At 38.4% G+C, this 22,881-nt stretch overlaps 1 protein-coding gene across 9 annotated transcripts in view; it reads left to right on the top strand.

Annotated features, from left to right (window-relative positions):
• The window catches only part of CHD9 (chromodomain helicase DNA binding protein 9), an 87,221-nt gene extending 67,679 nt beyond the window's left edge, over positions 1-19,542 (top strand). For 5 of the 9 annotated variants that reach the window (XM_048317114.1, XM_048317115.1, XM_048317116.1 and 2 more), the window contains 17 exons: positions 222-381; positions 1,326-1,415; positions 2,217-2,320; positions 2,443-2,560; positions 3,231-3,288; positions 3,621-3,663; positions 3,828-4,047; positions 4,170-4,372; positions 4,602-5,510; positions 7,660-7,823; positions 8,768-9,040; positions 9,814-9,982; positions 10,915-11,054; positions 11,526-11,747; positions 12,550-12,678; positions 14,672-14,776; positions 16,102-19,542. In XM_048317114.1, coding sequence (XP_048173071.1) covers positions 222-381; positions 1,326-1,415; positions 2,217-2,320; positions 2,443-2,560; positions 3,231-3,288; positions 3,621-3,663; positions 3,828-4,047; positions 4,170-4,372; positions 4,602-5,510; positions 7,660-7,823; positions 8,768-9,040; positions 9,814-9,982; positions 10,915-11,054; positions 11,526-11,747; positions 12,550-12,678; positions 14,672-14,776; positions 16,102-16,965 — 3,971 coding nt within the window. In that variant the 3' untranslated portion in view covers positions 16,966-19,542. The remainder of the gene's footprint in view (positions 1-221; positions 382-1,325; positions 1,416-2,216; positions 2,321-2,442; positions 2,561-3,230; positions 3,289-3,620; positions 3,664-3,827; positions 4,048-4,169; positions 4,373-4,601; positions 5,511-7,659; positions 7,824-8,767; positions 9,041-9,813; positions 9,983-10,914; positions 11,055-11,525; positions 11,748-12,549; positions 12,679-14,671; positions 14,777-16,101) is intronic. The other 4 variants (XM_048317121.1, XM_048317117.1, XM_048317120.1 and 1 more) reach the window with 4 other exon arrangements.
• Positions 19,543-22,881: the final 3,339 nt, after the last annotated feature.

Raw genomic sequence — 22,881 nt, 5'->3', positions numbered from 1 at the left:
AGTAGGTGACAGACAACACACTCCTCTTTTGCCCCCTCTCCTGTTTTGTCCTTACTGGCTATGTGTACTCCAGAGATGCTCTGAGATAAAAAAAGATTCATGTCCAGAGCCTGATGTTAGTGTTGTTCCTGCCCTGTAGATCACAATACCTGCGTAGGATATAGGAACTGTAAGAATCATGGGCGTTTATATCTATACCTTTAATATTTTGTATTATGTAGGCTTATCAGCCCCTGTGCCAAGAGGAAGAAAAGGAAAAAAAGTGAAGACCCAGGCTAGCACTTTTGATATACACAAAGCAGAATGGCTTCGAAAATACAATCCAGAACATCTTTTGCAAGATGAAGGATACAAAAAGCACATAAAACACCATTGCAACAAGTAAGCAGTAGCTGAAGTGTGAATGTCTTTCGATTTTTTTTTTTTTTTTAAGTTTGTTTTTTATTCTAATTTCTCATTGTCTTAGAAAACACTAGAACAGTTGTGGCAGTAGGAGGAAATAAGTTTTAGTGGTGTTGGTTTGATTAGAATAAACAGGTCATAGTGTATTTGGAGGTGAACGGATGATTTCACATGTAAAATTATTCTGTTAAATTTTTTAAGAAATTGGTTTTGTCTGTGAAGAGATCTCCTGCTAACATGTTTGGGATGCCTTGCAGCAGCCAAGGGACTAAAGAGTGGCAGTGCTTATCAAAGAGACTGAAAGCACTGAAGTTGTTGCCCCTGAATTGTCCATGCTGTTACCCTGGCATGTTTTCTAGGCTTCGGAGACTCTGAGCTACCAGCTTGTGAAAGCTTAGTCATTCATGGCAGTGTCTGAACTTGGTTTAGATGAATGATATTTCTGTAGCAAAATTTGTCATATTCTGCTTGGACAATTCATACAGCTGTAGTCAAGAATTGATGCATGGAGAAGTCACGGGGGTCATGCACCAAATTTATGAGTGACAAGGAATGGAAAGGCTAAGGGGAGGATGTTCATTGTCAGCCCACTCAGTCCTCTCTAAGGGCATGTTCTAAGCAGGAAAAGCGAAATAGCAGTTTGTTCTTAGCAGTATTTTATGAAGCAAGTGAAGAGTGTTCTGCTGACCCTGGTCTTCAGGATTTGAAAGAAGTTTTGCAGTGAAACAATTTGTAAACGTGATAGCAATAAAAGCTCTTAGGTCACCTGAGTCGGATGTTCCCCCCTTTAGAGCTGAAGGAAGTATGTTTTAGGAAAATTACTTGAAATCTGTGTGATATTACAAAAGACAGAACAAAACCATCCACAACTATTGAAAGCTCTTAGAGTTCTAATATTTGTATTTCTCTTCTTCTTTGTTTAGGGTCTTACTTCGAGTAAGAATGCTGTATTACTTAAAACAAGAAGTCATTGGTAATGAATTCCAAAAGGTCTTTGATGGAATTGATGCCAGGTGAACTATAGAGAGAGTATTTTTGCTTGTTTATTTCAAATGTCAGATGAAAATTCAAAAATCTGCCTAGACCTAAATAAGAAATGTTAAAACTAAATGTATTTATCCTTAGGCTGTGAGGAATGTATTTCTGTTTTCTCTTTGTTTACTAAACACTTCATCAACTTGACATGAGGAAGTCCTGATTCCTTTATGGGTCTAGCTATATCAACTAAAATAACATGAGTCAAATAGACTGAAAAAGTGAGTGAAAGATAGAATTATGTACTTGACATGCTAATTGGCAGGGTTTCCCATGCTTTTGATTATGTTCTGTGTATTCTGTTAATGTCTTTATTTTTTTATTTAATTTTTTTTTTTTTAAATGCAAATATTCCTGTTTGGAAATTCTTGAACTCACTGCTACAGGAGCTTGTGGCAGATAGAAAGCTGTAGGTTGATTCACAAACATTAGTGAAAGAACAGTCCCTCTCATGCTGTTAAACACTAGCACAGATAATCCTTGGTTTGCAAAGTTGTGTAAGCACAGATTGCTGGGAGTTGGTGAAGTTCACGGAGAGGAAGAATGCTGTATACTGGTTTTGCTTTTGTATTCTTTCCCTGTTACTGGTTTCTCAAATACAAAATACCAAGCTGTCTGGGCATTTTGTATTGCTGGTTTTAGGGATTTACTGTATTTGTGTGCTTGAAGAGAGAAGTTTGAAGTCCTACATAAAGTAGAAATGTACTAAGAGAATATAAAAATTTACTTCTTCCTCGGAATTCTATTGATGTTGGTATGCTCTTGGTGATTCTCTTCAGTGAAATTGATGTTTGGGTTCCTGAGCCAGATCACTCTGAAGTTCCTGCTGAGTGGTGGGATGCAGATGCAGATAAATCTCTTCTAATTGGAGTTTTTAAACATGGTGAGTAATGAGGGTGACTGTGTATGTGCTTCCCCAGCCCCCAATATAAAAACACCCTACACTTTTTTTTAATATAGTTTACCCTGGACGTTGAATTTTTGCCACTGTTTTTTCCTTTATAGGTTATGAAAAATACAACACTATCAGAGCAGACCCAGCTCTTTGCTTCTTGGAAAGGGTTGGAAAACCAGATGAGAAAGCAGTTGCTGCTGAACAGAGAGCAAATGATTATATGGATGGGTATGGAAGGGAATGTTTTGGGGCCTCAAAGCAAGCAAATTTGAATTTACATGCTGTACCTTATCCTCTTCCTAACTGGTTTTACATGAGTTTGATGTCATTGTTGTGAGGAATACTACTTCGATTTTACTGCCATAGAGTGGAAAAGAGGAATGGTATAACGGAACCATTGAAGTTTGGGATTTCACAGTTAGGGGGAAAATGCAGCAACTTGTTATTAACAAGGATTCTACCTCGTGTTAATTTATTAATACTACTTAGACACTGAAGTGCAGAAGCCTTCAGAGGTGGAGTGCTATGGAGCTGTTTAACTTGATTTCAGGTCAGCTTTTGGTGTCTTAGTCTTGTGTAGCTGACCAGTGACCCCAGTAGATCAATCTGAGAATTGCTGATAACTGTTGAAAGAGAAAACTGCTTTTATTCATTGCCTCATCAGTGAAGTTTTTAGTTGTGGTCATAAAGAATACTTTTGAATGAGAAAGCGAAGTAGGGCAAGCAGGATTCAAGCCAAAGCTGCCATGAAATATTTTCTTCATTTAAAATGAAAGTTAAATACATTATCTTACTAAATTTAAATCAGTTTTTCTTAATTGAAAAGAGTGTAAGAACTTTTCAATTAGTAGTGTAAAATATTACTAAGATGGCTTCTTTTGTGTTGAAATTTTAACAGGGATGTAGAAGATCCAGAATATAAACCAGCACCAGCAATGTTTAAAGATGACATAGAGGTATAGTAGGCACCAATAGCTCCTTTTAACACTCATTCACTTAGACACTTGGTAATACTTTCACCTTTTTGTTGAGTAAATTACTGTGTCTTTTTCTGTATTTCTCTAAGTTGATAAAGCTTACTCCATGTGTTTCTGAAGTTGTCTGGGTGGGTGGGAATGGTAGGGAATTGTTGCATAGTTCTGTTGTATGCCTTGTTAGCCATTTATCCGAACTATTTGTTACTCTTGTTCTTTGTCATATTCATAAATTGTTGTAAGAGGTAAGTTTAACCTAAATCTCTGGAGAGGGCTGTATTTTAAATTGTGCTTCGCTTTTGTTTTTTTTACAGGATGATGTTTCATCCCCAGGTGATCTAGTAATAGCAGATGGAGGTAAATCCATAAAACTTCAAATCTGAGCCAGTTGCCTTTGTGTTTTGAATTGTTTAATTCTTGTGATTCTTAGCTAAAATGTAGTTAGATTGCCTAGTGTAGAGCCATAGACACCTAGCAATGATCAACTTCTTTTTTTTTCTCATGACTTGGTCTTCACGTAGATGGACAAATGATGGAAGGCGACAAAATCTATTGGCCCACTCAGTCTGCCTTAACAACGCGTCTGCGCCGCCTGATAACAGCTTATCAACGAACAAGTAAAAACAGGCAGGCCCAGCAGATCCAGCCAACATTCCCAGTACAAACCAGTATGATGCAGCCTCCATATGAAGAAGCTGCACTAAATCCAAAGATGGCTGCTAAGATTGAAAGACAGCAAAGGTATGTGCAGCATGCAAATACGCTTTTTCAATCTGCCCTTAGGTAAAAATGGTAAAGACGTAATAATGTGTGAAACAGTGAAGAAAATGACAGAATTTCACATCTTTTTCTTGCTGGTCAAGATGGACAAGAAGAGAAGAAGCTGACTTTTACAGAGTCGTGTCCACATTTGGAGTGGTGTTTGACCCTGAAAGGGGACGATTTGACTGGACCAAGTTTCGAGCAATGGCTCGGCTGCACAAGAAAACTGATGAGAGCTTGGAGAAGTACCTGTATGCATTTATGTCAATGTGCAGGAGGGTCTGTCGTCTCCCCTCAAAAGAAGGTGGGTGTGCATGTTTTTACTTTGCAAATTTGTGTTGTCAGTGCTTACCTTGAAAAGGTTTTTCTTTCATGTGTTGGAAAATAAAAATAGGGGAGGAGGAATTAAGGAAATTGTTGAGAGTAAAATTGAAAGCTTATAGTGGTGAGACAGATAAACTGATCAGAGTCGTCTACTTAAAGTACTGATTTGGTGTTTTTGGCAGATTCTCATTTGTTTTGTTCTTGTACAGAACTTGTGGACCCAAACATTTTTATCCAGCCCATCACAGAGGAACGTGCTTCCCGGACTTTGTACCGCATCGAGCTCCTGCGGAAAGTGCGAGAACAGGCTCTCAGACACCCACAGTTGTTTGAGCGACTAAAGCTGTGCCAGCCAAACCCAGACCTACCTGTCTGGTGGGAATGTGGGACTCATGACCGGGATTTACTTATTGGAGCTGCTAAACATGGAGTTAGCAGGACAGATTATCATATTCTGCGTGATCCTGAACTCTCGTTTATGTCTGCCCAGAGGAACTATAATCAAAACAAAGTGGCTCTCTCGAGGACTTCTACTCCACTCTTGCACCAGTACCAGATGGCATTATCTGCTTCTCCTCTTACACCTCAGTCAAGACTGTCAGATGCTAAAGTGAATGCTTTCGAGGACACAAAAGCTAAAAATGAAAATCTGAAAGAGGACCCTCAGTCTTCTGAAGATGAATCTATGTCTACAGAGGAGACACAGACAATACTGAAATCTGAACCTCTGAGTCCCAAAAATGGCACCCCGATACAAATTACAGACCACAGACCTAGCATGAAGGCTGAGACAGACAGGCGCATGGTGGCAGCAAGGACAGAGCCTCTAACTCCAAACCCAGCTTCCAAAAAACAGAGAGTCAGCAAAAGGGGGTCTGACTCTAGCTCTGACTCAGACTCTGACTCAGATAGATCATCCTGTTCTTCCAGGTCATCATCTTCATCCTCTTCGTCTTCCTCATCTTGTTCGCACTCTCGATCTGGTTCTAGCTCTTCATCATCTTCATCTTGTTCTTCAGCATCTTCATCCTCCTCCTCATCGTCCTCATCATCATCGTCGTCGTCATCATCATCGTCTGAAGAGAGTGATAGTGATGAAGAGGAGGCACAAAAACGTGGTATGTGTGTAGTCTTACTTCTGCAGTATAATTCTTAACTGAGCAAGTTTATTCTTAATGGAAAAATGTCTAAAAAAGGCTATTAAATCCCACAGAAGTAAACTTTATTAAACATTAAGTAAGCGTAAATAAACATATTTGCTTGATTCTTCCAAATGAGTTGGAAGAATTTCAGGAATACTGCTTTTTGTTTGCTTCATATCAGTGCCTTGGGTTAGGTACTTAGGATGTTTGGACTGGCTCCCTAAGCAAGGTTGCTGTGCATGTGCTTTGTGTGTGGGAGAGTGGAATGGACAGTGTTTTCTGGAAATATATTATGTGTGTGTGTATTCCCTACTGTGGTTTCTTTCTTGTTCTAAACAGACTCTTTAGGTTTCCCTGTTTGTTTTTTTCACTCTTGCTCACGTCTTTGTAGCTTCCTCATTGTTCTTTCATGAAACCTGCAAGCTTCCTTCTGTCCAAACTCAAGTCATGTCAGCTGCTTTCTCTTGTGAACTGGAGGTGCCCAAACAATGTTCTTGCACTGAAAATTTTCAAGCACTTAAACACTTTTCAAAAAATTAACTTTAAAAAAAACCTGCTTAGGCAAGACTGAGATGACTGCAGCACATAAGACCACGTAACACAGAGACACAGTGAAAGCTTCGAACTAGAAGCAAAAGCCTCCGATAAAGTGATTTAAAGTTTTTAATAACCTAACCATTCATTATTTAATACACTCCTTTCTTTGCTGCTGTGAAGTGTCCTCTACATCCCCCATTGAAATTCAGAATGTGGAAAGATTTCTCTAATGTGTGATACAAATGGTAATAGAGAAGGGAAGAAAATGAAGGTAGCCAGTGGGATTAAAGTATAAGTAAAGAAGACTTTTCTTTCCAATACCTTAGGGAAAAAGGCATTGTGTTAATCAGATGGATCTTCTTGTCCATGGAAATGACAAATGGAAACCATGGGGTTAATTTACTGGGGAAATGATTGCTGGGCAAGTAAAATGCCACTTAAAGAAAATTACTAATAGGCTGCTGTGTGTAGCAGGAAAAGGACATTTTCAGAGGAGACAGTTGTATGCGAACAGTAAAACAATGAGAGCAAAGGAATGCTTATGTAATATTAAATATTCAGATAGAAATTGTGGATACCATAAGTGTACTACATGTCCAGATACTAGGTTTGTTCTGTGCCAGCCCAGTCTGTTTAGGCAAGTAATCCTGCCTTCCTTGGACTGCAGAATCCCGTAAGTCAGTTGGCCTTTTTGTTTTGGGGTTTTTTTGGCAATTTTGCTGTCGGTGTTGAAGAGATTGGTAAATGCTGGAAAGTTCACTTAACTTCATTTGTATTTTAATTTTAAGCCCAGGTTTTATTTCACTGGTTGTACCATGGCAATGACCCTTTACTTTCCACATTTGGAACATCTCTGAAGGGAGTGCTGGATTCTATCAGATGACTCAGTACAGAGCCATTGTTAAAGACAAATTTGATTTCTGTAGAGCTGACCCTCTTACTCCTTGTGCTGATGTAGTAGTTACCTTTTCAGGCAATACTTCTTTGTTGTTGTTTCAGACTATTTCCCCATGTCATAGTGAAACTTCTGTTGTTGTCTGGATGGAGGCAAAAGTGAAATACTAATGATGAGAGAAATATAAGAAAGTCAGAGATCACACTGGAAAGATAATAGGAAAAAATCCTCAGTGATTAAAAATTGAACAATTGAATTATGCAGGCACACATGTTCAAGACATGGAACATGCAGTAAATGAAATGGGCTGTCCTTCAAAGTACTATCCCGATAGATTTGCCATGTGCTGGTGATAGATACCTTTGATTTCAGTTTAGTTCTATACTTTAGTGAATGTAGGCTTGCAAAAGAAATACATTAAGTGAAGACTGTCTGTTAGATTACTCTGAAGCATGTCTGTTTCCAAATAGCTAAATGTTCAACATCTTAAGCTTCGAAATACTAACAGGAATATGTGTGGAATTTATATTCCTAGGAAAGGATCGGCCTGAAAAACCTAAGAGATTAGTTCTTCAGTTTAACTTTGTATTTGGACTTTCTCTGAACATTGTTGTGTGTATTTTGTTCTCCTGAACCTCTTACAATGAGTGTTTAACTCCCTTACAACATAATGATTTTGATGGTTTTATTTAGCAGAAGGAACTCCACATATAAAAGCCTATGATGAAGAGAGTGTGGCCTCTCTGAGCACCACACAAGATGAGACACAAGACAGTTTCCAGATGAACAATGGGACACCAAATTCCGGTTATCTCCTACAAGGTGGATACATGTTGGCTGCGTCCTACTGGCCAAAGGCAAGTTTATAATGCAACTTTGAAAACCAAAGTAGTAGTTGAAGATGGGCTCTGACATCAGTATTCTGTTAAATATATTAAAACCATGAAGCAGGGGAAATAGCTGTAGGATTTGAATTTTGGGACCTTTAGTTGTTGTTATGTTGGCTTCTGAAACATGCATTAAATCCACATAATACTTTTCATAATTTTTGAAGGGGAGCATAACTTTTATGTCACAGGTCTATGGCACTTCGTGAAAAATTACATTCAAAGTGTAAAAAGTTGACTTATATCAAATATAGAGGAGAGTCTTGAATTCAGAAATAAGTGTTTGCTTACAGAACTTGTAATTTTAGCAGTCACAAGTTTTATTTGACAAATAACTGTGAAATGATCAGAAAATCCAGTAGTTTCTGGAGTCCTAATGTACCCAGCTGAGTTTATTGGGACTTGAGAACTGTGTATTATGGAGGTGTGTGAAGTGTTACCTGTGTTTGGTGTCTAAAGAAGGGGAATGAGGAATAATGTGGTTTTGGAAGCTAAAAGGAGACATGAATAAAAAGACTGTAGATTTACTTTTATAAATGCTATTTGCTGTATGTTATGGTGGTGGCTCACAGGTTCAGATCCTGCTAGCAGTGAGTCAAAGCCACACATACAAATACTACTTTGGTAGTTACCATATCTTTCCTTTAAAAATCAGGGAGACAGTATATTTCAAGCATTTGCCAGACCCTGTACACATGAGAGAGATTGCACATTTGTTTACAGGTACACAGTGAAGTTAAGTACAGAGGTAGCTTTCACAGACTTACAGGAAATCAGTACAAATCCAGGAACTTGAAAATCTTCAAGTCCAGAAATAACATCATTTCTCTTCTCTGTAGAATTAAGAGCTAATACATCAATGTAACAGTGGTGGTAAGCATTGGTCTTACAAAATGATTTTCTCTGTGTTTTAGGATCGAGTTATGATTAACCGACTTGACAGTATTTGTCAGACAGTGTTGAAAGGTAAATGGCCTTCAGCCCGAAGGAGCTACGACAGCACTACAGTGGCATCGTTCTACACCACCAAACTGCTGGATAGCTCAGGGGCAGCTGCAGAGTACAGTGAGCCCAGTGCACCCACACCCCCTCTTGCAGCTGTAAAAGAAGAATATGACCAATCACCCCAGCTGTCAAAGGTGAAGAAGCATGTACGAGAAAAGGAGTTTACAGTGAAAATCAATGACGTATGTTTATTTTTATTGCCCTAGGACCTGGTTGCGATTGCGGTGTGCGGCATGCTTTACCTGCAAGTGGCTGCCTGCTCTCACTCTCACTTCCTTCACGCACTTGTTTGTGGGTATTTGGGTCTGCTGCTTCTGGGCACTGAGTGTTTGGGGTTTGGGTTTGGTTTTTTGGGGAGGGGGTTTTTTTATGTCCTTTTTTTCTTTTTCTTTTTTTTTTTTTTTTTAATTTGCTTAAGCCACTGGAAGGAATCATTATTTTTCTCTCTGAACTGAATTTTTGCCATGCTGATGCTTCCTCAGACAGCTTGTTTTACGCTGTTTCTAACAAATGAAATGGTTAGTATAAAAAGGTATTTCTGCTGTTAAGCTTTTTTTAAACATTCCAGCAAGTGCTTTATTATTTCATGGTCTTTTAGAGGATTACAGGAAAATTTCCTGGTTTAAATACAAGCTAGAAGCTTCAAATATTTTGTTTATGTGTAGTTTGAGATCTGTTTGTAGCACATAAGAATATATGACTATTTGCTCTTGTAGTTGGGTCTAGGACTGGATTCAGGAGGTAAACAGCTTACCAGTGTCTGGATTTTTCAGTTCAAATGAAATTTCTGTTCAAATGTTGGTTTTACATGGAAGAACGAGGTTGTATAAGGTCTAACATAGTGTTTTCATTCTTTCTTAATTCTTTTGGAGTAACTGTATGTGAAAACCCTGATTATGAAGTAGTTATTTCTGCTTCAGCAGAAGCTCTTCTAACCCTGGCATTTATTTAACAGGAAGGTGGTTTGAAATTGACTTTTCAGAAGCAGGGACTGTCTCAGAAAAGGCCATTTGAAAGCGAGGAGGGTGCATTGGGTCAGCAGCAATATCTGGCTCGGCTACGTGAACTCCAGAATGCTTCAGAAACCAGCCTTGTCAACTTCCCAAAATCACTTCCCAAATCAGGTACATAAAGTATCAGAGAGCAGAAGGGTAATCTAGTATTAAATTTTCTGTGTTCTTCTGTTGATGTCCATGGATCAGCAGTGGAGAGAGGTGTTTGCAATGTTGCTGTTCTAAACTGCAATCTGGAGAAATTCTATCTAGTGTGGAGATACTCTCCAGTTTGGAGCACCTGATACTTTGTCTCAGTGTCAATTACTGTAATGTTCATTTTTTAGAATGATGCCATTATACACTGTAAACATCCCCCCTCCAAGAAAATTTTAGTACAGTGCATCACCATGCACTGACAGTAATCAGTTTAACTCAGAACTTAATGTGGCTACTTGTAAGTTAAATGACAAGTTCCAGATTTATGCCTCTGTCAATTTGCACTCTTCATAATCTTTCTTGTGTCTCCTATAAAGAGACAGTGGAGGACAATAATCTAGAATCAAGTTTTGATTTATAGCCAAGAACTTACAGCTTGTTTCAGAACAAAATAACAGGTATACTCTGACAAAAATGAGCCCGAAGTAAGGAGTTAACATTTGGATTAAAATACTTGACATTATTAGAAATGGGTTCTCAATTTAGTCCAGCTTCTGCTTAAATTTTGCAACATACCATTAAGGTCTTGCTAAACATTTATTTAGGGATGTCTGCCTCTCTGTGTATGTGATGTCAACAGTTTTCAACAGCTATCATCCCTGAACAGATTAATTTGGAGGGGGTGGAAGGGCAGTAATGAAATTTTCATAGTAAAGTGGCTTTCAGAGCCTGTTATTTATGATGCTTTAAATAATCAAAAAACAAAGGGCAGTTTGTCTTAGCTATTAGATCTAGAAATTGTATGCACTCACACTATTTCAAGTAATTTTATTTTATTTTTTTATTCAGACATGTTTCTCTTTATAAACAAGCATCTGACTCAAGTTTTATTGCATTACTCTTAGGTACTTCCAGTCACTTAACAGCCAGTGCCAATGGAGTCATAGTTGACAGTCAGCCTGTAGTCAAAAAGAGACGAGGAAGAAGGAAGAATGTGGAGGGGGTTGATGTCCTCTTCATGAATAGAAATAAACAGCCTAACCATGTAAGTAAACTTGATTTTGTATCCAAAAAATAAGATCAAAATTATTATTAGTGCCTTAACTGAGCATAACCAGCTGCCCCTGTCCCTGTTCAACTTTTGGGTTTGGGATTATTTTGCTGATAGTTTATGATTACACAGATGAGAACTTCATGAAGTGTCATTAAATATTAGATATATAGAATATTGATAATTGTTTTTAAAATGTAACTTTAATTCTGATGAATTTTAACAGTGTATTATTAGAAATTTGTGGCTTGACATAGCAACACTTCCTGACGTGCTTTCCTGTACATCTGTTATGGGACCTGATTGGGCAGTGACTTGAAGGGATTTCTGTGACATGAGCAGTGCCCAAGTCCTTGAGTGTGCCCTTAGTGATCTGCAGGACTGTGGCCTTCATTGACTTACGCATGAAATAATTGTGATGGTTTGTTTTCAATGCAGAAAGTCAGATGTCTTTAATTTCTCCAGGTTAATCCAGGTATTAACTCCTGTCAGGTTGCTGCAGGCATAAACCCAGCACTCACTTACACGCAGTCCCAAGGCATGCTTGATGCAGAGAGTCCCGTTCCTGTTATTAACCTAAAAGATGGAACAAGGCTTGCAGGTGATGATGCCCCCAAAAGAAAAGATTTAGAAAGGTGGCTTAAAGAACATCCTGGATATGTTGAAGATTCAGGAGCTTGTATTCCTGTGAGTATTTCTTTCACCTCTCTCTAGCTAAATAGTAAGATATTTCTCATATGATGTATTTGGGTTTGTATTCTATGTTACAGGGAATTATTTCCTTGTTCCGTTCCACTTAGGAAAGGGAAAATACCCATTTCTTTTTACAACGTGAGGTCTGCCAGCCGTCCTTTTGTCTCACAAGTGTAATTGCCAAGATAACCAATACTAAATCAAGACATTTGATCTTTGTATTGTTTCACTTAGGATTTAAAATATTATCTAGGATAAGAAAACTCGTATTACCATGGTACTGATGATTGGAGCTGAAAATGTGTAACAGCATATTTAGTGATGTGGAAGAGGATTAAAGACTTTCCTATGGAATGTATCTCATACCTACATTACAGTGCTATGGTAGTGATGTTTGTGTGGGTATGATCTTCTCATTATGTTACTTCCAAATTTGAGATTTGTTAATATTGAGCAGAATGTAAGAAAATCTTGTGTGTGACGTCTGGAATAACAACCTTACTTCTCCATGAAGATGTTACAATTCAAAACAGCAGCAATGTTCAGGACAGTTAAAGCACTGTTAAAAACTGGAAATTAGTGAAACAAAGCAATGGGCAAAGGCATCAGGGAAATGATGTAGTGCTGTTTACTGCTTAGTAAATGATTGTGATTAGTAAATAGGTATTGTTATTAAAATATTTCTGAAGTTGGAGTTGACTTCAAGTGAATGCCTGACTCAAGAGACACAGAGATCTTACTGTTTTTAAGTAGTTACATCAGAAAGATAATTGGCTTTTTAATTCCTTTATAACAGAGGATGCAGCTGCATGATGGGAGGCCCAAACAAAAAAGACACCGCTGTCGAAACCCCAATAAACTGGATGTTAACAGTTTAACTGGTGAAGAACGTGTCCAGCTCATAAATAGAAGAAATGCGAGAAAGGTATTCATTATACTGGTACTCCCCAAATGAAAAATTACTCCAGATGAAGAACTTGATATACTACACTTGCTAAAATGTTCCCAGTATACAAATGAAAGGTTTTTTGGTTTAAAGTTTTGGCACAGAGCAAAAAGGTCAATTACAATCTTTTGGTACGTGTTTTGCAACTGGGAAAATATGTAAGATAGAAACATGGTTTATGTTCAGATAGAGCTGAACACTCAGGGTGGTGCAATGTTTGTCATTGACTCAGAGGCAGGGCCACTAAAATACGTTTTCAAAATATGTGATCAAAGTGGCAACTTCATCAGGAGTTTGAAATGTTTTGTAATCTTCTCATTACTATTTTTGACATAATTAAAATTATATTGGTAGTATATCCAGCAGAGAAGCTTGTCCATTGGAATTAAGAATCCTGTGTACTGGATTTTTTTGCTTTTTTCAGTAATATCTGGCATTTGCCCTTTATGGATCACCAGTAGATATTGGCTGTCAGTCACATTTTTAGGTGCAATGTTAGGGAAACAGGAGAACAAAAGGAGAAGGGGAATTCTCGTGTTAAAACGCAGCAGTGGAAGATGTGAGAGCAGGCATTGAATTGAATTTTTGTACAGGTGATCACAGTTTGGGAACAGCACAGTGCATTTGAATAGGCTCTGGGGAAGGCTAAAGGCAATATTCAAGAAAAGGATGCAGAACATTACTGGTGTCTGTTGAACAGATCTGGCCAGATGTGTGTGATGGTGTCTTTGAATGTCAGTATAGCACCAGAGCAGCAGTCCAGTGGGAATCTTTGAGCTGTTGTGTCCATGTATGGAGTGTTTTCCCTTTCTCTTGTTGCACTGCCAGCTTTTCTTTTTGTTAGAGCAGCTGCAAGGGAAGCAGGATGGGGTTTTTTTGTATGCTGCTATATTAAGGTCAGGAGCTTTGTCCATCTGTACAGGAGAGCGAGGCAGAATTTGAGTCTTTAATCTCTTCAGTGTATTGAGACAGCAGCTCTAAAGGGGAACCAGAATGGTTTGTGAGTCTCTGGAAACTGGGATCTGTGGCTGCTCTTCAGTAAGCTCTCCCCTGAGGGATCTTGTCAAAGTTGAGGATCAAGGAGTGAGAGATCTGATCTCTGTTTACTGTGAAAACCTGTATTTTCATGATAGCTTTTTTCCCCTCAAACTTCCACTCCATAGTTGGCACTTGGATACTTTATTAATTTCAGTTTTTCCATATATAAGTTGTCCTCAACTTCTCTGCATCACCAAACTCGTTTCGTCTCATTTTCTTTTATAGTTTTGTAGCATTGTGAGTAGCAGAGGGTGAGGGACCAAAAGTAGCCTAGAAAATATGAGTTTAAGTTGCAGTTTATAGAGAAAGTTAAGCAGAAATTGGAGAATTTTTCCTTTTTTCTTTCTGGATCTGAATAACACCTCCCATTAATTTAAAAGCTTGCTTTCCTGTATATGTGCTTTTGTTAGGATATGCTGTTCAGCAATTTTAACCTGGCCTTTTTTGTGTGAAAAAAACTCAAGAATTTATTTCATGATGGCAGAGCCTCTTAAAAGAAGTATTTCTAGAAGTTGACTGAGATGATAGAATAGGATTGATATATTAAATAAAGGAAAAGTCTAACAGGATTGTACTTACAACCTTTTTGGTAATAACTGCACCACTGTTGTTCTCTGTTCATGTGGTTGGTCTTCCATTCATTGCATGTCTAAATAAACATTAAATATTAAACATCAGTGGGAATGTCAAATATCGAAGTCTCAAACTGAGTTTAATATATGAGTTTGAATTTTGTAGATTTAGAACAAATCATGTACACATTTACCACCAGGAGTCAGTCAAAAGCTGGATCATGCTCAGTGATAATTTGAAGTGAGGCTTTATTTGTGCTGTATTATGTAAAAGGTAAAAATGAAACAGTGTCAGGTGTTAATGTTGCCTTTTTTCTTATCAGTTGTCACATATTCGCTGACTTTTATCTTCTGCTTCTCAGGTTGGAGGTGCATTTGCTCCCCCTCTGAAGGATTTGTGCAGGTTCTTGAAAGAAAATCCGGAGTATGGAGTGGCTCCTGAGTGGGGAGAAGTTGTAAAACAGTCTGTGAGTATTTTCAGAATAAGATAACCATGACATGAAATGTATATGAAAGAAAACAAGGCAAACAAAAAAAAAATGCATGCCAAGAGGTGTGGTTTTCGTTTCTGGTATTACAGTAACAGCGAACATGAGTCAATGTCAGCTTTCTGCCAGCTTAGTTCAGTAAATGCTTTGCTGGCGCAGCTGGAGTAGGAGAAAGGTGGAACAGTGACTGGCAACCCCAAATTAGAGATTTTGTTGAAGATGCTGTAATACTGTGACTTTTCATGTCTTAAATGTAGCCCTAGTGGCTTTTAGGAAAGATATTAGCCAAGGAATTATTTATGAGTAAGAATATTTTCTCTAAAGTTCCAGTTAGGAAGAAAAAAAATGCTTAATCTTAAATATTTTACTTTCAGTGTGCACCTTTGAGAAATTAGGATACTGAGGATACTATCAGTTAGTCTTGCCTTGAAGATAACGACATATTTTGAACTTCAAAAAGTTGTGCTGTATAGTGTACATCTCTGAATATAGGTATAAATAATAGCAGAATTACTTTGAGAAAGTAGTAGTTATCTGCAGTAGGGAAGAACAGAACTTGTTCTGAATTCCTGTAGTTGTATTAAGGTAATATAAATTAGAGTTATTTGCTGGGGGAAAAAAGGCAATTGTACTATGGAGTTGCATAATAATTGATCTTATGATTGCCGTTTTAAAAAGGAAATTTCAAGACCATGCATTTCAAAGGGAATATTGGTGTTCATTGCAACTCTTTCTTTGTTAGGTAGGAGGACTGAGAGTGGTGAAGTAATACTCTACAAATCCTAAATAGAAGTACTCTGAATTTAATTTAAATTCAAGTTGAGTCTTTATTGTTTATTCTTCAGTTTATGGATGAGATGAAATATGAGGACATTAAAGAGACACTAGCAGTAATAAAAAAGGCTCAGAGATTGTTGGTCTGTGGGCAATTACACATATTTAACTTTAAATTGAAAACTAATTAAACTGTCAAGTGATTGCTGTGTGATAATATTTCAAAGCAATGCTGGTTTAGAACTTAGATTGAGCTTCTGCTATAATTAGCTATGTTTGGCTTGATGTGTCAGGAAACCAGTAAGGATGAGTTAGCAGAGGGTGTGAGAAGATCTGTGTGTAGCCCTCACAGTGGAGATGGGCCTGTAGACATTTGGGATGTGGTAGCACAAAATCATCCCGAATTCCAGAGACTTGTCTGGAGATCAAGCCTTTGACACTGTTCTGTACACTTGACTCCTCCATTTGCTTTTCTTTTGCCATCTTTAAGCTCTCAAAATACACTAAAAGTGCCCTTGTGTCTCTCCCAGGGCTTCCTTCCAGAAGGAATGTTTGACCGTATCCTCACAGGCCCGGTGGTGCGGGAAGAAGTGAGCCGGAGGGGGAGGCGTCCCAAAAGCGAGATCGCCAAGGCAACAGCAGCTGCAGCGGCCGCCTCTGCTGCCAGCGTGTCCGTCAACCCCCTGCTGGCCAATGGATTGCTGCCAGGAGTGGATCTGCCCAGTCTTCAGGCCTTACAGCAAAACCTGCAGAACCTGCAGTCGCTGCAGGTGACAGCAGGATTGATGGGAATGCCAGCTGGCTTAGCTGCTGGAGGAGAGGCCAAGAACATGGCTGCCATGTTCCCCATGCTGCTGTCAGGGATGGCTGGATTACCAAACCTGCTGGGCATGGGAGGACTTCTGGCAAAGTCGACAGAATCCATTTCGGAGGAGAAAAAGGGAAGCGATTCAAAGGAGACAGATACAAAGAAAGAAAGGACAGAAGACCAAAATACGGATACTGGTGGTGAAAACTCTGTTTCAAGTTCTCCTTCAACATCCTCTGCCGCTGCAGCTGCCAATCCTCTCTCTCTTAACCCTTTACTTTTGTCCAACATACTTTACCCAGGGATGCTTCTCACTCCAGGCCTTAATCTTCATATCCCACCTTTGTCTCAGTCTAATATTTTTGATGTACAGAACAGTGAAAGTAATGACACAGGCTCAGCCAAGCCCACAGAGGAAAAGGAGGAAAATTCTAGGGTTAGAGATCAGGATGACAAAGGGGGAACAGAGCCAAGCTCTCACAATGAAAACAGCACAGATGAGGGTTCAGAGAAAGCAGATGCTTCATCTGGATCTGACAGTACATCGTCTTCATCTGAGGATTCGGATTCGAGCGATGAAGACTGACCCCAGACTCTGCACTTAAATTATAAACTGATTTTGAATTTATTCTTTAATTATTTCATTGTAAATAACCCAGTGTTGAGTGCATCAATGATTTACTGACCGAACATTTCAGTATTTGTTTAGAAGTGCAAACTGCTTTCAGAGACGTTTTGCATGTAATATTTCTTGAAGTTCATAAGTTTCTGAACTTGTATGTACTATCAAATACACAATGGTGTAAAATTACAACAAAAGGCATTATAATTTTGTTGGGGGGTTAATTTTATGAAAATAATGCTCAAGTAAGAGCTGTATATTTAATATATTTGCAGTGAACACAGAATACTTTATGCATATTATTGATTTAATTTGAATATAGTTTTACAGCCTCCTTGACACTTATAATTTACAGATCAAAACTCAGCAATAATTTGGGCAGCTAATGAATGTCATGAAAGCTGTAGAATCTACATCACCATCCATTGCTTTAATTACATGAAAATGCTCTAGTGTTGTGATGCACTGCTGTTTCCAATTCAGGTACAAGTGTGTTTAAAAGAAGATAAATTTTTCCCAATCAGCCAATTAAACTGGCTACCTGTTACCTCAGCTGAGTTAGTTTAGGAAGTTTACATTGGTTTCTATTACTTGTTTTCAGGTTTTGTTTTGTTTTTTAAAGACATCCTGTATAGCATGTTAAAATCTGAGTTATTTGAGATAAGACTGTTGGGGTTTTTTTTCCCTCTTACTGCAACTGTTGTCTTCGACAGCAGTAAGGGGAAATTAAAGCAAAAACTGTCTTACTTCATGCTACTTGGCACCATGTAGATCTATTTAGTTTACACCTTGCAAAGTTTTGGGCTCCCTCTGCAGAATAAAAAGTCCCAAAATGAGGAGTAGTTTCCCCAAGACTCAGAAGAGGCAAACTGTCATAAAGTGCCACTGAAAAGACCTTTCAACACTGCATAATTCATGTAAAAATTGTTTGTTTGCTTTGTTTGTGTAGATTTCTATTTGTGTTTTATGTCATAAAACCTCCTGGAGTTCCCAGTTAATAATGGTAAATAAAGTACAGATAGTTTTGAACTCCTTTTGAGTTTAAACTTCTCTGCAGATTTAAATCTGATTAAATATTATCCAAAATCATTATTGGGATATCACTTCATATATTATGCTGAGTTACCCACTAACGAAAAAGCACTTTGAATAGTAAGGAAGACAAATTATTCCTAGAAAACAACAGTAACAGGGCATAAGGCATCTGTTTAAGTCCAAATCCTTAGAACCCTTTACTATATAAAATCTGTCTAAGATTTGATGTGTGATATGATTCCTCCTTCTTAAGCTGCTATTACTCTGACACAGTCGAGGCCCAGATTCACATTTACAGAACTTCTGAACTGACTGAGACTTCAGTTGACCGTGGTTACATCATTTGCGGTCCAAGAATAGGCAAGTGTTAAGAGAAAATAGATACAGGTACTAGTGAAAGTCATGGAAAAAGCTTTACAAAGGGATAAATTTAAAAATAAAAAACAAAAACTGTATATTTTGATATAGTTCTGTTGCTTGCTTGTACAGTAAAACAACTGTGTTGTTTTTTATCAAGAACTTTACCAATGAAATATAAGTTTCTATGTGCAAAATAACTAGCCCCATGATTAGAAACAGTATTAGATGTAATTACACAATTATACAAATACCATTTGGATTGTGCTGGTTACGTATTTTCCCAGATAGTATTCTGATTTTTGGCCCTTCATGCAGTGTCTTAGCAATAGTGAAAATCAAAAACTGCCAAGAGAAGGGGGTAGCAATTCATCATTAAAAGAAAAAGTATTTCATATTTAATATTTTGCCCTTTGTAATATAGCACTTTTATTTAACTAGGATGCATCTATGAAATAGCCAAAGTTTTACAAGCAGTTATTAACTTCGTTTGCTGATGGAGTATGTCAACAATACCATCACTTCCCACCCTTTCCCCACAAAACAAGTCCTAAATCTTGTGGCTAAAACCTAATTTATATCAGATTTATGAAATAAAGTATTTTCCTATTATGGTCAAGTAAGTTTGGTTACTGTTCTAGTGATTCTTTCTATGTAATAAGGCAATTACAGTTTCAAGTAAAGAAGGCTGGTGTAGACTTGAACATAATTATATTTGGGTTATTTTTCATCAGTTTGATCCAGAGGGGGAAAAGTGTCCCACTATCAGCTAAACTATATGCAAATACGGTTGTATAAAGTTAAGGGTTATAAGGAGACCTCAGTAGAATTACACTAATACTGAAGTTAAAATTAAAAGGATATCCAAGGTGATGATAAAGTGTGTGTTGGTAGTTACTAAAAAAACCTTAGCTGTTATTGCCTTGTATTTCTATCCCTTGTTTCAGGCTTCATGATCCAAGTCTTAGTCCAGGTTTTTTTTGGACATTTGCAATATTTGCCAGTTGTGTTCTGTGTAGTCTGAATTTGCTTTCTGTAGTTGAACAAGCGTCTTAAAAAGTCATTTGTAATTTATTGAATTACTTTCTATGATGTTCTATAGAGCAAATGGAAGTTTAATTATTTTTTATTAAACATATTCTTTGACTACCCGTGATGTCAGCCTCAGTATGTGAAAGTAATGCTGTGTAAGGATTAAACATGTATCTTCCAGCAGCAAAAGTCAAGTTTTAAAACTGAAATTATTCTTAAGACCTTAAAAAAAGCCCTGCAAACAAGCCAAGGATGTAATACTCACACCTACTGCCAAAGACCATGGTTTACTCTTGTATGATTTTACTGGGAATCAATTGCTTCTAGTGCTCTTGTCTTCCAAACAAAACCAGCTGTCGTTCCCACCCTTTAATACTTACGGTTAGAAAGGAGTGTATGGCCTAGGTTCTGGTCCGGAAGTTACCTTAATTTTAAATAAGCATGTTGGCAGTGAAGTAAGTACCTTTTCAGCCTTTCTTTTTAAAACCTTGCATTACTTCCCACATCTTTATTAAAGCAATTAATTGTGTACCCAGCACTTATTATTGCACGTATTTCACACAGGGCACAGACATTTGTCCTGAACCCAGGTTGTTTCCTGCTTGTCCGGTGCCACCTTGTTTTAACCTGGCATTACATTTGAATGATTCAATGGTATCCTTATTTATTTCAGTCTGAATTTTGTCTTCATATCCCGATCATCCTTTCTGAGCTTCTGCTTCCTCAGATCTGTACACAGGTGATAAAATTGCACATACACATCAGCTCTGTTCCCAAGTTCTCTTTCTTTTTTCCTTGGAAATCCTGCAAAATCTCTAATAGTATTTTTTTAAATTTATTTTTAGAATTCAGTCTTCTTGGTGTATAAATTAAGATACGAGGATCTATTTCTCAATGAAACTATTCCCAAGGAACAGGTGATCTAGGCACTATATTGGTAGTTAGTTTCTTGCACTCGTTTGAAATTTTTCCAAACACTGTGTGGGGGTAGGATGATTAGATAAGACTCTTAACAAGGTGTCGAGGGCAAAGTCTTGTCCTGTTTGTTTTGTCTCTGAGAAAATGATTGATGCCATGTTACTAAGTAATAAATTTTTCATGGATTGCTCAGGGTGACAGTGCTGATCACCCATTAAAATGAAGGTTTGAAGAAGGTCTAATTCAAGCTGTAGTGAGATGAAATGTGCGTGGTGTTCAGGGTTAGTATAAAGGGATATGCACAATAGTGTTACAATAAATTATTTGTGATGCGCAAATTATAACATGTAGTTTTATAAGCAGTTTCTGATCTAGTTCTATTACACCTATAATTACCTTCCACATGAGCAGGCTGTTTCAGTGTAATGGGGATTTACACTGCTATAGCTGACCAACATTTACAATGTTATATCTGTATGTTGTTGGGACCTTGGGCTCATGGTGTCTGCAGAGGAGACTAATTGTACTGGTGTAGCCACAGGAGTTTACAAAATAACTGTCCTGGGTTATCTAAACGTCCCTAATGTTGCACAAACAGACAGTATAATTTCTTTGTTACATTTAGAGGAAAAGGAAATAAAGATAATAGCTTTCCAAGGTTTTTTATTTTTTTTTTTCTTGAATGCTGCCTCCTTTTAGGTTCTCCCATGCAATGAAGGAAGGAAAATAAAATGCCCAAGATCCTGCATGAAGTTACACTGCAAAATGAGGACTTGTTTGCTCTGCCTCCTGTGTACTTCCAGTCTGAACAAGGCCTGACAGTGCACAAATCTCATTAGTGTTCCAGGTAAGGCCTCATGAATAGAAGGGAGGCTGGTTTGGGAAATTCTTGGGATCCTAATGTCAAATACAGTATCATCATCTTTCTCGCTCCCTAGTGCTCACCAAAACCAACAGCAGTGCTCACACTGTTTTCTGTTCTCAGAGGATAAAAGTGCTTGATTTGGGAACTGCCATGTCAGCTCCTCTGCTTGACACCATTTGACCTGTGTGCAGCTGCTCAAAGCAGGGGACAAGAGCATGTTCACAGGGAAAATTTCTGAGACTGCAGGACAGTAAAAAATGTATGTTACTGTGGGGTAGCCGAGCAGCTGTGAGGGACTCGAGCTGAGAGGGTGTTTGTGGCTATTACTTGTGATACTGGTAGATCTAACATGGAGTCCAGTAGTGGAAAGGATTCAAGTAATTAACATGCCAAATGAGGATAACTCTTTATTATTCTTACATCTTTTTAATGGGGGAGGAGTGGGAGGGAAAGAGGGGAGAGGTAAAGTGGAAAAACAAGTGAAGCTGAGTGCTCAGGGCTAAAAAAAGATTTCACTAAAATGTTACTTGTCTAAGTTTTCAGTACACCATTAAATGAAAACTTTAAAAAAAAGTTTTCTACACAAGAGCAGTCAAGTTAAACCATTTATTTACAAAGTCTGGATGCATAAAACCATAGAGAAGTACACAGGTGTAATCACAGCATAATAACCTTCCCTTTAACCTCAGCTTTGTTTATCTTTCAATATTGTGGGTGTTTGTTCCTCTTTTTTTTTTTTATATAAAGCATTTTTAAAGAGTAGATGAATGTTTCTCAGTAGAAATTAAATACTGTAATAAGTTATTGCTGCTTTGTGCTTTAGTAGATACTATAAATTTAGCTAAACAGAAAAGCCCTACGTCATTTATATAGTCTTCTGGGTGGCAGAGAGCTTCCCATCAATGCCCTGCATATCTCTGAGCAGGAACTTGGCCTCCCTGCAAAGTTCACAGCACCTCTGTGTTAAAAAGATGTAAGACATGAAATACAGCATAATCACTGATCTTTAATGTTGTATGTTGTTCTGGTAGTCTGGGGGCTGCAGGTATGGGGGAGTTCCTGCTGCCATCACCGTCTTCCAGTGCCAGCTCGGGCTTTCTGTTCTCAATGCTGGGTAACAATGTGTATTTGTGTCTTGAATCATATCTCGGGTCAGCAAAATCATCTTTTCTTGACATTTCTTTTTTCCCCCCTGAAGCTTTCAGCGTTTGTAAAATACCAGTAATACAAAATCAAGCTGACAGGTTCAATAAATCTCTTTTAATCAAGCCCAGCCTGTTTTATTGGTCACGTAACGGACATGTACCTGGTCTAGGACTGACCTCTCCTTAAATCTTATTTTTGGCAGCCTTCTCTCTGCTCGGTTGGGACTTGACCAGGGGGAACTATTTCTGTCTCTTTCCTACCTCCCACAGTCTATGCCTGTATGTGTATGTACAGCCCACACCCCGCACTGTGTGTATGTATTTGTGTGCAGCCCCTCCGCGGCGCTGCCCGCTCTCTGCCCGTTCCGGGCTCCCCTCACAGCCCCGCGCTCCCCTCACGGCCCCGCCCCGCCCAGGGGCTCGCGCGCCGGGCGCGCTCCCGCTCAGCGACGTGCGCGCGCCGGGGCCGCGGAGCGCCGTGCGCCTGCGCGCGGGCGGGGCGGGCGGTGGCGCCGCAAGCCAATGAGC

The sequence above is a fragment of the Corvus hawaiiensis genome, chromosome 12 (assembly GCF_020740725.1).
Source record: "Corvus hawaiiensis isolate bCorHaw1 chromosome 12, bCorHaw1.pri.cur, whole genome shotgun sequence".
Classification (NCBI taxonomy): domain Eukaryota; kingdom Metazoa; phylum Chordata; class Aves; order Passeriformes; family Corvidae; genus Corvus; species Corvus hawaiiensis.
The sequence above is the reverse complement of the archived record's forward strand: the minus strand, read 5'-3'. Positions and strand labels throughout refer to the sequence as shown.